Source organism: Sebastes umbrosus, chromosome 22 (genome assembly GCF_015220745.1).
Source record: "Sebastes umbrosus isolate fSebUmb1 chromosome 22, fSebUmb1.pri, whole genome shotgun sequence".
NCBI lineage: Eukaryota > Metazoa > Chordata > Actinopteri > Perciformes > Sebastidae > Sebastes > Sebastes umbrosus.
The window spans coordinates 3,631,950-3,648,932 of record NC_051290.1 but is presented as its reverse complement, the minus strand read 5'-3'; the positions used below and the strand labels follow the sequence as shown (position 1 = coordinate 3,648,932).

Here is a 16,983-nt window from a genome sequence, read left to right as displayed (position 1 = left end):
GATATACGATTAACCAGGTTCAGTAATACAGAAAACAAGAAGAATACAACACTGGACACATTAGTAAGTAATAAAAATAACACTAATTACAGGAATGTAGCTGGTAAAATATACCAACAAAAAGGTCTTTGGTTTGTTTTAAACAGATGGATTTGACCCAAGCTCATTGGTTCCTACTGAAGACATACATCTTTACAAATGGCTCACAAATATATAATTTGTTTTTTAAAAAATACTCAGTAATCAACACAGTCTCACGGGAAAGCTCGTGAAATAGTCACAAAATTGAATCTACTTGATTCATCTACATAGACACGAATTTCCATTTTCTTTTCGTGACGCTCAGCACGACTTTCAACAAAGTATTTTTACCAACGAATGTAAATTAAACAAAATAAAACTACTTAGTTAGGTTTAAAAGATCGTGGTTTGGGTTAAAATAACAGCCGGAGTGACGTAAAATAAATCAATGTTGACTTCTGGTTTTACACGGGACTTCAACAACGGTCTCCTGGGGCGAAAGTCTGGTGTTTTTTCACCCACTCATCCACCCCGACCTCCTCCCTACGTGGCGTTCACTGCTCTATATCTTTCCTGGTTCACAATTACATATGAACTGATTTCATGCTGACCATCAGGAAGAAAATGTGTCACTGTAGTTTTTGTCAAGCGTTACTCAAACAGGAGGAAATATTAGTATTTGTAGTATTTGTTGGGGACTATTTTCAGTGGCAGATTAATCCACATGTGGTGCTCTAGTGAGTATTAGTGGCAGCAGGACGATGTATTTGGGATTGAGTCAAAATATTAAGGGTGGGGGAAAATGATCGATACATAACATATAAGACTGTCAATCTATTAAAATATTTAATCGCTATTATATTCATATTTTTTATCTGTTCAAAATGTACCTTAAAGGGAGATTTGTCAAGTATTTAATACTCTTATCAACATGGGAGTGGACACATATGCTGCTTTATGTAAATGTATGTATATATCTATTATTGTAAATCAATTAACAACACAAAACAATGACAGATATTGTCCAGAAACCCTCACAGGTACTACATTTAGCATAAAACAATATGCTCCTATCATAACATGGCAAACTGCAGCCCAACAGGCAATAACAGCTGTCAGTGTGTCAGTGTGCTGACTTGACTATGACTTTTAGATGACATCTTTCTCTCACCTTCCTGTCGACGACACACAGCTGCTCTGCAGGTAGGTAGTGGAAAGGAAACAGGAATCTGTAGTTGAAGTTTCCCTCGCCGCCCAGCGAGCGGTAGTGGACGTCGGTCTTCTGCTTGTTGTGTTCGTGTCCGTCGAGCCAGCTGAGAGAGAGTTTCACAATAAAACTTTATTATTCTGATATTTAAATTCAATAGTTACGGTGAGATAATCAATGTTCATGTTTGACATGAACGTAGCTGACCTTTTAACGTAGATGTCACTCATCTTCTCCCCGCTGACGCTGATATCATCCAGGATGACGTCACTGGTGTTCCAGATGATGCAACGCAGAAAGAACCTGAACGACAACCACAACTATTGATGCATTTATTGGTGTATTGATTATGATTTGTTTACTGATTCATTACTCTGTCATTATTAGGTGACTGAGAAAGTTATTGATTGATTGACTCACAGACAGACTGCCTGACTGATACACAGTTCATGTAAAATGTGTGTGTGTTCCTACTTCTTAGCCATGCGTGGCGTGACGTTGAACGGGGGTCCTGGGGCTCCCAGGGACTTGGGGAACAGGTCCACCCACATCATCAGACGCCCCTGACGTACAGCACCAACGACCAATCAAAAGACAGAAATTGACACAGAGAAAAAAGCTAGAAAACGTTGCCGGCAGACGGTGATGAGAACATGTATGTTACCTGCTCTATGTCCGGCTGCAGAGGGCTGTAGAGTGCTCTTTTCTCCACGTGTTCAGGTACGAATCCCATCTTCCTCAAGATGAGGAGGGACAGACGCTCCTTCAGTGGACCGAGGTGACGTTTGGACACATTTTTGTCCTCTGAAAACACACACAGGCACAGTGAGCAACAAATGGAGGTTTAAGTGAAGGTCACAGCACTCCTTAAATGAGTGTTAAAGCTCCCTGAGTGGAGAATGGAAACACAGAACACTGGGTGGACCGGGAGGAGAGGAGTTATTCATTATTCATAACACACTAAGCCGCTCACTGCTCTCTGCATCACAAACCAACGAGGAAAATCTGAGCTGCTTCCAAGCAAAACTAAAATATCTAACTAACGTCAAAAGTTTATGAGCGTAAACTCAGAGTCACCTCGAGGAGGAAAGGAAAAGAGAGGAGAGGAGAGGAGAGGAGAGGAGAGGAGGAGAGAGGAGGAGAGAGGAGGAGAGGAGAGGAGAGGAGGAGAGAGGAGAGGAGGGGAGAGGAGAGGAGAGGAGAGGAGAGGAGAGGAGAGGAGAAGAGAGAAGGAGAGGAGAGGAGAGGAGAGGAGAGAGGAGGAGAAGAGGAGAGGAGAGGAGAGGAAAGGAGAGGAGAGGAGAGGAGAGAAGAGAAGAGGAGAAGTGGACAGGAGGGAATGACTGAGGAGACAAAGTAAGAGAGGAGATGAGAGGAGAGGAGGTAAAACAAAGGAGGAGAGGAGGAGACAAGGGAGGAGAGGAAACGAGACAGCGAAGGAGGGGAGATGAGACAAGAGGAGACAGAAGGGAAGGAGAGGAGACAAAAGGGGAGAGGAGGAGACAAGGAAATGAGACAAGGAGATGAGGGATATGGAGAAACAGAGGTATGGAAAGTTGAAGAAAAGTCGAAAAGAAAGTGAAAGAAACGAATAAAGAAGAAGAGAAGAGAGGAAGGTGGATGAAAAGTGGAAAACATGAGAGAAGGAAAGATGAAGAGGTGAAGAGATATGAAAAGTAGTGAAAAGAAGAGAAGAAAACCAAAGGTTGGAAGAGAAAGTAGAGAGGGAGGTGAGTGAGGGAGGAAGGGAGGGATGGAAGAAGAGAGGAGAGCAAGCGGCAGTAAGAAAAGAAGAGGAAGAAAAAAGTGAAACATAAGAGTAAAGAGAAGAGTGAAACGAAAAGAGAAAGGTAAAGAGCGGTAGAGCGGTAGAGGTGGAGAAGTAGAAAACAGAACTCAGAGGTGAAGGAGAGGAAGAGGAGCGCGGCCTCTCGGCCAATTAGCAACCGCTTTTGACGGACAGCAGGCTGACGCACGGTAACCGCGGCAACTGTGGAAAGAGAACGCGGCGGCGCTCCTTCGCTAACCGAGAGACGACCACGATGTTGACGTTGGCATGTACGCACGTGCACACACACACACACACACACACACTGTTGTACCATAAATCACCAAAACGACAACCATGACCTCGCATCGCACCAGCCGGGGAACATGTGTGAGGCTTCAGTGTTTGTGTGTCGGGGTGAAAATGAATCTTGAATATTTATCTCATCGCTCCTCTCGTCAGGTGGTCCTGTGGTTTAACTCCCCTCTTCATCCTCCCTTCATCCTCCCTTCATCCTCCCTTCATCCTCCCTCCTTTCCTCCCTCCTTTCCTCCTCTTCTGCAGTTTTAGTAGCAGAGGAGGAGATGGAGAAGAGGAAGGATGGAGGGAGGGAGATAGAGACGTGAAGAGAAGTGATGGGGAAAAGCTGGAGAGAAACCAGAAGAGAAGAAGATAGATGTAGATGGGACAGGTGGAGCAACAACAAAGGAGACAAGGAGAGAAAAAAGGGAAGAAAGAGAGGATGGAGGAGAAAACAGGAAGGAGAAATGTGGGAAGGAAAAAGGAGAGAAGTTGGTTGAGAAAGGAAAGGAGGCGAAGCGTCAGGGTCTCTCATCGCCCTGAAGGGGATTCTTTCACAACAATGACCCGCTAGCTGAACATTATCCCTCTTATTACACGGCTACTTACTGAAGAAATCAATAATATGACACAAAAACGGTCCTCCAGAGTCTGACATCAGAACTACGCCCATAGCAACGGTCTGTTATACATAGCAACGGTCTGTTATACATAGCAACAATCTTTTATACATAGCAACGGTCTGTTATACATAGCAACGATCTTTTATACATAGCAACGGTCTGTTATACATAGCAACGATCTTTTATACATAGCAACGGTCTGTTATACATAGTAACGGTCTGTTATAGAGAAATAATAGACTGTAGAACGCCGTGATTGACCAATCAGAATCGAGTATTCAACACAGCCGTGTTATAAATCGCTTTAACCATTGCATTCTTCTGAGGCACGCATACACATATACAGTACGTGTTGTTTACTGCACACTGCGTTCGTCAGTAGTACGTAGTAGGTGGTTTCGAATACAGTCCAAGTCTTTTTTTATTTTGTCAAGTCAAGTCATTTACCCGTCTCACCGAGGTCTGCGGCGGTGTACTGGTCTCCTCTGAAGCGGACGCCGTTGTCTTGGTAGACGGGCTTTCGCAGGTTTCGGCGCTCACACACTCTGTAGAGCAGCTGCCTGGGAGTCAGCTGGTCTCGCCACTGGTTGACCCCCGACCTGATGGACAGGAGACACAGAAACAGAGTGGATGAGACAGAGAGGAGGCAGAGAAAGACATGCTCTTTTACCTTTACACACATATTTGATTGCAATTAATTCTGTTGATTTTGCACGATAAAAAAAAAAAGTAAAAATACCAGATGGAAACAATAAAAAATAATAAAAAGTAAAAAATAAATACAAAATATTTTTAAAAAATATTAAAAATGTGATCTTAGGAATACAAAGAATAAACAACAACTACTCACACACAGTAGGACTGCGGCAGGCCACACAAGCCTCCATATTTGGACAGGAAGCGGTTCTCCAGGTCGATCAGCGTCTCTCCGATCTTCTCGTCTTTGGTCAGCATGTCGTGGTCGTACAGCATCACCCGCAGGTCCTTGTCCAGAGGGAGGGAGCAGGTGAGCTCGAACATCCTGGAGAGGAAACAACAGAAGAAGAACAGGCTGAGCTCGGAGCTTTAGAGGCTTCCTGGTGGCGTCCTAAACCCTCCAGTGACCACGATCTGGACATCAGACTGTCTGGAAATCAGACAGACTTATGATGTCTATGACGCCGTGTAACGTGACACGACATTTCTTCTAGCAGCATATCTTTTGATGTGACGTGACATGATGTGATGTTGTGTGATGTCACATTGTTTTTGTGACATGATAATTTGTAATGTTGACGGGACATTTTGTGGCGTGACACGACCATTTCACAGCGTCAACCACGTACAACGTTAACCACGACTGTTTCACAGCGTTAACCATGTACAACGTTAACCATTACCAATTCCCAACATTAACCACGTACAACGTTAACCATGACCGATTCCCAACATTAACCACGTACAACGTTAACCATGACCGATTCCCAACGTTAACCACGTACAACGTTAACCAAGACCGATTCCCAACGTTAACCACGTACAACGTTAACCATGACCGATTCCCAACATTAACCACGTACAACGTTAACCATGACCGATTCCCAACGTTAACCACGTACAACGTTAACCATGACCGATTCCCAACGTTAACCACGTACAACGTTAACCATTACCAATTCCCAACATTAACCACGTACAACGTTAACCATGACCGATTCCCAACGTTAACCACGTACAACGTTAACCAAGACCGATTCCCAACGTTAACCACGTACAACGTTAACCACGACCGATTCCCAACGTTAACCACGTACAACGTTAACCATTACCAATTCCCAACATTAACCACGTACAACGTTAACCATGACCGATTCCCAACGTTAACCACGTACAACGTTAACCACAACCGATTCAAAACGTCAACCACGTACAACGTTAACCACGACCGATTCAAAACGTCAACAACGTACAATGTTAACCACGACCGATTCCCAACGTTAACCACGTACAACGTTAACCACGACCGATTCACAACGTTAACCACGTACAACGTTAACCATGTACAACATTAACCACGACCGATTACCAACGTTAACCACGTACAACGTTAACCACGACCGATTCACAACGTTAACCACGACCGATTCACAACATCAACCACGTACAACGTTAACCATGTACAACATTAACCACAACTGATTACCAACGTTAACCACGTACAACGTTAACCCCGACCGATTCACAACGTTAACCACGTACAACGTTAATCACGACTGATTCCCAACGTTAACCACGGCCAATTCACAACATCAACCACGCGCGAACCTTCTGCATCAAGATACTGCGTTACAGGCTGCGCCGGGGGCTTCTGCCCAAACGGCAAAACATGCCACTTTTACATGATGTGACTCTACGGGACATTTCGTGATGTGATGTAACATCAACCAAAGAGACACCGTCGTCCCAGTGCTGACAGTATGTAAGAGATCAAATCTGCTGGAGAAAGACAGGTAAAAAGACTTTTTGTTCTGTTCTGCTTCATGTGAAGAACAGACAGTCCTCACCTTTATGTCCAGGTGAAAGAACTTTTAATTTGACCTCTGTAGATTGAGCTTCATTGATGTGTAAGCGTTTAATAACTTGACAAAAGAAAGTGTCATGTCATGTGGAGAGTTGTCAGTGGGACTCTATCAAGAGCTGCAGTGATGGTTCAGCCGTCTGCTGACACTGAGATCGGTGTGTGTGTAGCGACACCTACTGGTGTGAAAACAATAAAGGCCCAGAGGAAGAAAAAGACATGAAGGACAATGAGATGTCTTCATGGAAAGGTTTGTCTTAGTTTTAATCTGAGTAATGAGTTTGGGCTGCAAAGAGCTAATCCACCATTTAACATGTTAAATGAGGATAGAGTGGACTTTTTTTGGACTCCAACTAAAATTACATGTGACAGTTAAACTGAGTGAGAAGTCAAAAAGCTGTGAGGTAACAGGTGTTTTTCTTTGTGGTGTTTTTCTCACATGCATATGTTGTTATGAATTGTTCAGTCACAGAGTCACAGAGAGACGGAGAGAGAGCTTAAAGGGTCGTTACGTACTTCCCAAAGACCGGGTCCAGGGTACAGGGGATGTAGTTTTCATGGTCGTTGATGGTCTTCTTCCCCAAAGTGATCTTCACGTACGGGTCACACTGAAAACACAAAGCGGGAGAGAAACTTTGTATTAAAAAAAATCTATTCAAATCTATTTAATAAATAGAAATAAAATATAAAAAAACATAATCTAATAAAAAATATCACAATCTTTAAACATAAACTCAAAACCTACCTATTCAGCCAAGCCTTTTATTAAGAATGGTTTATACACATTATTTACTTTATTATTATTATCAAATTTTTGGAGATTTATGTTTTACAATTTTAATGTATTTTGTTGTTATTTTATTAATCACTTTTTTTTGCATTTAAGTTGTTTAATTTTATTAATCACTTTTTTTTTTTTTTTTTTTTTACTGTTTTTAAGTTGTTTGATTAAATTATATTTTTATTGTTATTTTATTAATCACTTTTCTTTTCTGTACGTAAGTTGTTTAATTTATTATATTTTATTGTTATTTTATTAATCATTTATTTTACTGTATTTAAATTGTTTAATTTTATTTGATTGTTATTTTATTAATCACTTTTTTACTCAAGAATTAAACAACTTAAATACCGTAAAATAAATGATTAATAAAATAGCAATAAAATAGAATAGAATTAAACAACTTAAATAGAGTTAAATCACTTATTTTACTGTATTGAAATTGTTTAATTGTATTCTATTTTATTTATCTTTAATTAATTTAATCTATTTATCCATCCATTTCTTTTAATTTTAGTATCCTCCATTAAATGGTATAATATAAATAATAATCAGATCTCTTCCTCCTCTCCCCGCGTACCTTCCCGTTGGCGTCTTTGGGCTGCAGTCCTTGAGCCTGGATGACGTAGATTCGGACCAAACACTCCTCGACGCCGTTGGGAGGAAGCTTTCTGAACTGTCTGGGGGGAGGGGGGACGGAGGGGTCGTCCGGCAGGGGGTAGATCTTGAACATACCCTGGTTAAAGAGGGACGGTTAAAGAGGGACAATTAAAGAGCATTAAGAGGGTAAATAAAACATTTTAATTCAGTTGAAATGAAAAAGATATTGAGTTGACATGATCTACTTGTATCGCCTTTTGCACTAATAAACTGTAAAAAAACCCCACATCATCTGCCTTTGGTTGCAGATTTGTGGTGTGTTCATGAGGGGTGTAAAGAAATATCGATACATGTACACGAGTATCGCAATATTATTGTTTTCTGTCTTTCAGAGGTTGTAGCGGGCTCAGTTTTAAAGCTAGAGTGAAGATACTTGTATCGTATGAAACTGGAAAACCAATCCATCGGTACCAACCATGTCATACTAGCTTGTCGATAGGAGGTTAAATAACGCTGAAAATTAAAACTAAATTTTGGCGAGGAAATTGACAGCTCTAAATGAAACACAATGTAATGTGGCGTAAAGTTTTTACCTTGAACTCTCCCACCACTGAAGGGTCTTCTCCTTCATCCTGAGTCTTTCCTCGGTGCAGCTTGAACGTCTGACAGAAATCTGAGAGTCCTTCAAAACCCTCGACCTTCTCTAACTCCCGATCATACACCTGAGGAAGAGGAGGAGAGAGTGTTTATCACGTCTTATTCTATCATGTTCAAATGTCGTGTTCAAAAGTAAAAAAGAGAAGATTGATGAGAGGAAGAGTTAAATCTTTAAATTTAAACACACACATGATGGTATTTGCATCCAATCTTTATTTTTAACGGTCTTTATCAGGTTGCCAACAGAAAACACACTCATGATTCCACATGGCATCATAGCGGAGTATATTGGACCGGAGTAATTTCACTGGTACTTGATTCAAACTTGAGCCAAAAGTTACTCAACAGTATATTACACTCACACACTGGCATGTGTACTGTACATACTGTATCTGGGCAGGGACGTCTATGTGTCAGGAGCACAAAGAGATTCATTTGTTTTCATTAGTGATGTTTGTCTACATCACACTCCCTCATTCTTTTCCCATCATGGAACAATGACAGCCGCTGAAAAGGCGAACTCTTAGAGAGCGAGATGGAAACAGTGGTTCACTTCAGCAGCGTCAACACAACTAGAAGCTCTGGAGGTAACACAACTGTAGAGCTGTCTAGGGGGAGGAGAGGGAATGAGTGTTCATTTTGTCCCCCAAAAGTTAGCCAATAGGTGAAGCAGCAATCTTACCACACATGTAAAAAATGTAGAAGGGAGTTTGGTGTTATTCCAGAAGCTTTTAGACTTGTGAACAGCCGCAGTACAAGAAATAGTCAGTTCACCTTGTGTATAGACCGATAAATACACTTTTTAACTAGATATACCGCCTCACAGGTTGTATGCCAATCAGCCAAGTTGCAGTTTACATCCATGTCTGTCCAAAATGTCATCACTTCATCATTCTATCCTGTTAGATATCTGTGTGAAATTGTCATAATTAGCGTATGAATTTGTGAGTTGTGGCCTAACACAAGTTTTTTGAGGTCACAGTGAGCTTTGACAACAAAAATCGTATCAGTTTATCCTGGAATCCAAGTTGACGTCTCTGCCAAATTTGAAGAAATTTCCTCAAGGCGTTGCTGAGACATCGCTTTCATAAGAATGGGACGGACGTGAGGTCCAAACCAAAGGTCAACATTGAGTTTACGCTTGTTACGCAACGATACTTAAGAATGCTACGTGTGTTGTTATTTATTCACGCTAGTAATATTTTTACGGTTGTTGTGTTACGTTGTTGCATTACGTTGTTGCATTACGTTGTTGCATTACGTTGTTGCGTTATGTTGTTGCGTTACGTTACGTTGTTGTGTTACGTTGTTGTGTTACGTTGTTGCGTTACGTTGTTGCGTTACGTTGTTACGTTACATTACGTTGTTACGTTATGTTGTTAGGTTACGTTGTTATGTTATTATTTTAACACAAAACATTTATTGCCTAAAACTAACCAATTGTTTTACAACGCTAACCACGTGGCATTGTGCGTTTCTGCAAGTGTGATACAAGGCAGATATGAAACGTATTTTTGGTTCAGAAACGTCGACATTCAGCATATCCAGTGTTTTGCAGAAAAGTACAATACCAACATTTTTTCTGGCAACTGGGTCGTGGACATTGTTGGCGAGGTAAGGACTTGGACACTGCTATTAAACCTTGTGTATTTAAGTCATATTTTTATTTTTTAGATTATTGTTTTTTTTACGTGTAAATGAATTGACTATGTGTACTTCTGTTTGCAGGCTTTGAATTGCCCCTTGAGGGAATGAATGAAAGACTTTATTTCGAACATATAATAAATAAAAACAGATACAAAATAATAACAAACAAAACAAGAGTTATAGTGTCCGAAAAGGAGTAGGTAGAAGAAAAACTTATATTACCCTACCCCTTTCTCACTTCTCCTCTATTAACTCATATATCATAGAATGATAATATAAAATAATATAATATAATATAAAAACTATCCCAGATTTATTTACATCCTAAGTTGAATATATGAACAGCATCCCAAGTTTATTTACAACCCACAAATACATCCGGAGTTAAAAAGTATATAACCAACCTTTAACACAACTCTTCTTCAACCATATACCTCCCAAAAATATCTTTCTTGTATAGCTTTTTAAATTGATTTATATTTGTGCTCCCCTTCAACCCATCACCTAACCCATTCCACAAATCCACCCCACAGACTGAAATACACATACTCTTCTTTTTTGTACGAACACAATGCTTTTTAAAATTAAATTTTCCTCTAAAATTATAATAGGGAGGAATAAAGCACTGTTGTTAAAAACATAGAGCTGTCATTTCTTATATTATGATGTACAATTTGTGTTTTTTGTAAGTTATGTACATACCACGGATACTGGCCTCTCATCTTCCAACTACTGTCACGTCTTTGTAATTAAACAACGGCAACAAAGAGGGTTCGTTGAGAAAGAGAAGAAGGAGGAAGATGAGAGGAGTGAAGGGTATATGGGCTGTGATCTGGGTGGAGATGGGGTGAAAGAGTCGGAAAAAGGCAGGGTGAGGATGGAGGGGGAGGAACAGGAGAAAGAGAGAGTGATGAGGGGGGATGATGTAAACGAAAGAGAGGTCTGGAAACAGCGGTTCATTTCACTACTCGAGCACCAAACCCAGTATCAAGGGAGAGGGGAGACGAAGAGAGAGGGGAGAGGGTTTAGACAAAGGACCAGAGGTTGTAGGGTTGATATACTGTAGAATACAAACATGCATCCTTCATAAACTTAACATCCTCTTTCTTTAAGTATAAATGCATCTATCCTATAATCCCATTTGACATTTTGGGGAATTCGCTGGAGAAGATTGATGCCACGCTCATGTCCGTACGGTGAATATGAAGCTACCACCAGCATCCGGCTGCTAGCTTAGCACAGCACAAAGACCACCAGCCTTGCTACCAATTTGTCCCAGTGGCCACCCGCAGGACGGCAACACGGAAGCAAACCTGGAAGATTTGTGGGCTTTTTTACGCTCGACGAGCAGTCGTTATTCAATGGAATGGACGACATCTTGGAGTTCGACATCTAGTTAGCATCCAGTCATTCAAAATAAACTCCCATCTTCAAAGGAAACAACTAAGTTAGGCAACAAAACTACTGAGTTAGGTTTAGGAAAAGATGATGGTTTGGGTTGAAATAACTACAGAAGTTGCGTTAGTTGACCAATAAATCAACGTTGACTTTTGGTTTAACATGGGACATGAACATCCACCCCGACCTCCCCCCTACACGGCGTTTTTGTCGCTGTTATACTTCCTGGTTCCCAATTACGTGTATTAAATATGCATTGATTTTGTGGGCTACATACAAATTACCGTGCATTAATTTCCGTAGGTATAACTTAGAACTGTATATATGAGTATACGAGACTCCTAAAATTAACTTTGCGACAGGAAGTGTCCTCTCAAAATCATACATTTTGTTGTTGGTTATAGTAATTGTGTCAGAACGGAGGTGGTGAGAGACAAAAGGTAATGTTATCCTGGTATTTTATTTTTTACACGAGCAGCGTCGCATCATTTGATGCCCGTCAACTGTCCGTCGCTCTCTATATTTCCTGGTTCACAATTACATACAAATTGATTTTGTGGGATATATACAAATTTCATTGCTTTACTTTTTGTAGGTATAGCTACGAACGGTGTATGAAAACAGCCTGAATAGATTAATACATCTTTGTGGAGGGAAAATATCTTTACGATGTTGAAGGCAAACCTACTAATTGAACCAAAGTTGAAAAAAACTTGTTATTTTTTATCACCTCTTGTACCCTTTTCTCTGTGCTCCTCAGGTCTTTTCTTTCCTTTCAAGATTCAACAGAGCTAATGACAGAAAACAGCTTACTCGCCCTCATTTAAAAAAGTAAAGGTGAAGCTGAAGTTGAGGAGGTTAGGGGTGTGAAAGCCTTGAAGAAAGCCGGGATGATGCAAATGAAAGACAAAGTCTGGAAACACAGGCTCACTGGAATACAACAAATCCCCAAACCTCCTGCCCCAAACCCAGCACCGGGGGAGAAAGTGAAAGGGAGGGAGGCGAACCAAGTCATAGCAAGGATGGAAACAGCGGCGTCTTTGTGACAGGAGAAAAAAAACAAACCAATTCTACTGTCAAGGAAGAAAGGGAGGGAGAGGAGGAGGAGAGGAGGAGGAGAGGAGGAAGGAGACTGAAGGCAAGAAAGAAGAAGAGAGGTGAGGAAGGGGTGAGAGTGTGGAAGGAGAAGGGGGTGAGCTGAGGACAGAGAGTATAGTGAAGGTAGAGACAGGAGATTGAACAGGACGGAGGAGGAGACGAGGGCAACTGGAGCAGGAACAACTAAATTGGGTTTCAGGTGATGTGATGTTCTCTCTGGCAGCCATGTTGGAGGTCTTGTTCATGAGCTCGATTCAGGAAACTACTTTTATGACTTGAGTTTAGTGGATTTCATGTCAAGATGAGTTCTTGAAAGCAGATAGTGACACAGCTTATGGAGGCACTTTAAGACGCCACTTCTTCTCGGACTGGATAACTCCGTAACACAGACATGATACACATATTGTTGGATTCAGTGTGACTTACACTATCAGGTATCATTTTCCCTGTCCATATATGTCTATGCAACATATCCTCATACAATGGGCTGCTGAGACGTGTAAAAAAAAAAAGAGGTGCTGGCGTTATATGGACTCGCAGGTGGCGAGGAAGACGTGGACAATATGGCTCGTCCGTTTTGCAGAAAGAAGTGACTAAATTGATCACAAAACAAGATGTTGTTATTCTCAGCTCGATCACATCACACGTTCACTTTGTGCTAATAAATCAAAGCAGTTTTTTGGGCAGCTTTTACAAGTTGAGAGAGAAGTAGTCGCAAACACCCATTTCCAGTAAGGTTTTCAGTTTACAAATGTTCACAATCAGGTACGGGATGTTTGTGGAAAAAACTCAAAAGGAAGTTGAAAGGAAGGTGATGATTGCATCAGTAGTTCAGAGAGTTGTTTTCCACGAACCACCAATGTGTTTTCCACTGTGATCGGAGACATTGCTGCTGTTTAGAGATGTCGATCAGGTTTGTTGGGTTGTCCTGGTCGAGGTCACTTCATACGTCAGGTTTCAACGAAGAGGTGACACCAAAGATCAGCTCAGGCTCCCTATTCTGCATATTAAAGTTTAAGCAGAGTTTGGCAGCTTTCCAAAGTCTGAGCCGGATTGTCTGACTGTGATAACCTCCTGTTCTAATCCACCAAGAGCTGATTTCTCTTTTAGTCAATATGACATTTTCTTGCACTTTGAGGATGCAACGTTACAGATTTTTTTTAAATGTAGAGAAGAACATTTGTTGTTTTTATTTAGCAAAAAGACAAAGAAGATCTGTTGTGATGAGATTTATCCACTTTGACAAGCATAATGAAGTAAATCTGCATAGAATTTACTTAATCAGAAAGTTGATTTAGTGAATTTAGTTACTCTTAAAAGATCTCTCATCTGTTTCAATGGTTATGAGATATTTAGTCATTTCCATAGCTCATTTTCTAGCGGACCTCCACGATGGCGCCAGACGAAAAGTGCTAAGTTGATGATGCAACTGCAAAGCCTCTGCAGCGTCAGGAGGAGACGGAAACAGAAAGGTGACAGAAAAGGAGGCGACAGCAGAGCAGCGAGAGGAAAGGTGAGAATTTTTAAGTAGAGAGAGTTTACGTCGGGTCAAAGCGAGGCTGGAAAAGTAAGTCTCAGCTGACAGTAGCAACCCGGAGACTGTCGAAGGGCAGCGGGAAGAGAGAAAGGAGGTGGCAGCGCGGGGTGAGAGGAAGGTAAAGGAGGTTGGAAAGGTTGGAAACAGTGGCTCATTTCCCTGCGACAGTAGCAGATCTGACTAAAAGGCTTGTCAAAGGAAAGAAAGGAGCAGGAGACGAGGAGAACTGGAGGGAGGGAATAAATAAAAAGGAGGCGCTGGCACAGGGTAGGCGGGAGGGGAGGCGAAGTCGGCGATGGAACCAGCGGCTCATTGGTCATTTCGCTAGTTTCCATCCAACTGTCAAGTGAATTTTGAGCAAAGTTTTGAAACGTCGCAAAAAAAAAAACACGGTGGCGACTTAGATGTGTTTCCATCGGCAGGGGTGAAACCATTTAATAGGCTTCCTGAATGAAAAATACACCCACTTGAAAAATGGAAAGAGCCTTTCAAGGGTCAACGACTGTTGGGAAAGCTGTTATTGTTCTCCGTTGTGCCATTTAGTTTTATTTTAATGTTTTCAGCTGAAGAAAAAGACGTTTTTACATAGGAGCATGTATGGCATGGCCTTTCTGGAACATTTCTGCTAGTCAGAAGGTCATTTACAAATACGTTTGCATGAGAATTATTGACATATTGGCTATTTATCTTCCACAAACCTTTCTGTAAAAGGTTTTTCCTCATCAGAATATAACTTTAAAGCTCATTGTATCACATGTATGTAATGACACACGCAGAAAAATAACGTTACAGCTGGAAAGCCAACCAAAAAGCTCTATGAAGGAAGAGAGAAAGGACATAAAAGAAATAGAGTTAAAGCTGCTGCACTGATGTGAAATGGCTTTCAAGGGAGAGGTTAGAGGTCTCATTTAAAAGCCATAAAAAAGGCCAAATTCTGACATGATTAGTCATTTGTTTGGGCATCAGACAAGAAGACTGACGTGTGCTTGGTGTCCCGGTGGAAGAAGAGGTCGGCGTTTGGGCCGAGAGAATCGGGATAAGGGTTGAAGAGAGCGTGGGCGATGGCGTAGGGGCCTCCGGGGACGGCGGGTGAACCGTGGCAAGACTCTGAAAGACTAAAGACAGACGACGGCTGACGTGATCCCTCGTTTCGGACTCAGCAACGTCGGAGAGAGCAGCCGTCCCACTGCGGCGTCAACACGGATGAGTCACTGAAAATGGCCGGAATGTCGCGGCGCCGGGTTGCGAGGACGGGGCATGAGAAGAGAGGGGGAGGAGGGGAAGGACGGAGGGACGCGACTGACGGAAGGAACTGGCAGGACGTCAAAAATGTGATTTAAATGGTGAAGTTTGGAGCAAAACATTTGAAGAAAATAGAACAAAGGGCTGCACTGTCTCCATCTTTATCCCCTCTGTCGCTCTCCATCTTTATTTCTTTTCCTTCATGCTGTCTTCATCTCCAACGTCTTTATCTTCTGTCAATGTTTTTTACCATTTTCTCAGACTTTTCCTCACCAAACAGACAATTAACAATCCAATTATTAAATCACATAAAATGGTACAAGTACTTACTGAATAACAACAAAGACTGGTAGAAAACAGATCAATATAACAAATACAACAAATGTAAACCAATGACTCAACATGGAGAGTTGTTTTTGTGCCATAAACTACGCATATCAAAAAAATGAGTGAGAAATATCTAATATCCCCCCAGACAGAAACCTCCCAGTTACCTCAGAGTGAATAATTAGCTGTTAGCATCCAGTGAACTGTATTTTAATGAGGTAGTGGATAGTTTGCTTTTGTGCTGTTAACCGTTGTTGCCATTAAATAGCGTTTAAAATGGGCTTGCTGCTGTCTGATGCCATTGCAAGTCTTTGCCAGCTGTTGTTGAAGAATTAACTAACCATACACAAGTGGCACCCAATCCGGAGTCTACGTGAGCCAAGAGTTGACAATCCATCAGTTATGTCAAGGAGTATATGTCACTATGGCCATAGTAGTTATATATTCATCATGTGTTAAACTGTTATCCCTTTAACAGTGTGGTTTCACTGTTCATGAAAGTTAACTGTAACATTTCAGTCGCCCAAAAATGTCTTATTAAGCGTTTGGTTGTACTTAGCTCCGATCTCTCGTGTCGCTTCTAGTTGCGAAGAACCAAGATGGCAACAGCCAAAAACAAAGAAAGCGACAGCCAAAAACAAAGAGAGCGACGGCCAAAAACCAAGATGGCAACGAACAATAACAAAGTAAGCGACCGCCAAAAAACACGATGGCATCGACCAAAAACAAAGAAAGCGATGGCCAAAAACAATATGCTGACGGCCAAAAACCAAGATAGCAACGACCAAAAACAAAGAAAGTGAAGGCCAAAAACCAAGATGTAAGCGACCGCTTACATCTTGGTTCGTCCAAAAACCAAGATATCAAAATATACTTGATTATTTTCTATCACTTTATCGTGTGAATGCTAAAAAAATAATACATACCTTTTCGACACATACATAAAAAGCACTCACGTTGTACATTTATATATTCAGTTTTGACTCTCTTACCTTCAGTGTGTCGAAGCCTCTCTCCAGGTACGTCCCGTACTTGTTTTTCTCTCCGGTTGAAGCGTAGAACTTACTCCACCAGTCCATGAACTCCTCTTCCTGTTGGTCACACATTCAGAGGTCAGAGGTCGGCAGGTTAACACGGATCCAAACTGTGTCTTTTTATCAAATTAGCTAGTTCTTCTTGAAATGTCTGCATTGGATTAAACTCCACATCTAATTTAAAAT

General features: G+C 41.4%; 1 protein-coding gene across 23 annotated transcripts in view; it reads right to left on the bottom strand.

The window, feature by feature from the left end:
* Positions 1 to 16,983, bottom strand: part of dysf (dysferlin, limb girdle muscular dystrophy 2B (autosomal recessive)) — a 127,787-nt gene that overhangs the window by 12,005 nt on the left and 98,799 nt on the right. For all 23 annotated transcript variants that reach the window (XM_037758393.1, XM_037758389.1, XM_037758388.1 and 20 more), the window contains 10 exons: positions 16,756 to 16,854; positions 8,451 to 8,579; positions 7,838 to 7,993; positions 6,993 to 7,084; positions 4,770 to 4,940; positions 4,376 to 4,518; positions 1,893 to 2,032; positions 1,703 to 1,791; positions 1,436 to 1,531; positions 1,193 to 1,334 (listed from right to left, as the gene is read on the bottom strand). In XM_037758393.1, the coding sequence (XP_037614321.1) occupies positions 1,193 to 1,334; positions 1,436 to 1,531; positions 1,703 to 1,791; positions 1,893 to 2,032; positions 4,376 to 4,518; positions 4,770 to 4,940; positions 6,993 to 7,084; positions 7,838 to 7,993; positions 8,451 to 8,579; positions 16,756 to 16,854 (1,257 nt within the window). The remainder of the gene's footprint in view (positions 1 to 1,192; positions 1,335 to 1,435; positions 1,532 to 1,702; positions 1,792 to 1,892; positions 2,033 to 4,375; positions 4,519 to 4,769; positions 4,941 to 6,992; positions 7,085 to 7,837; positions 7,994 to 8,450; positions 8,580 to 16,755; positions 16,855 to 16,983) is intronic.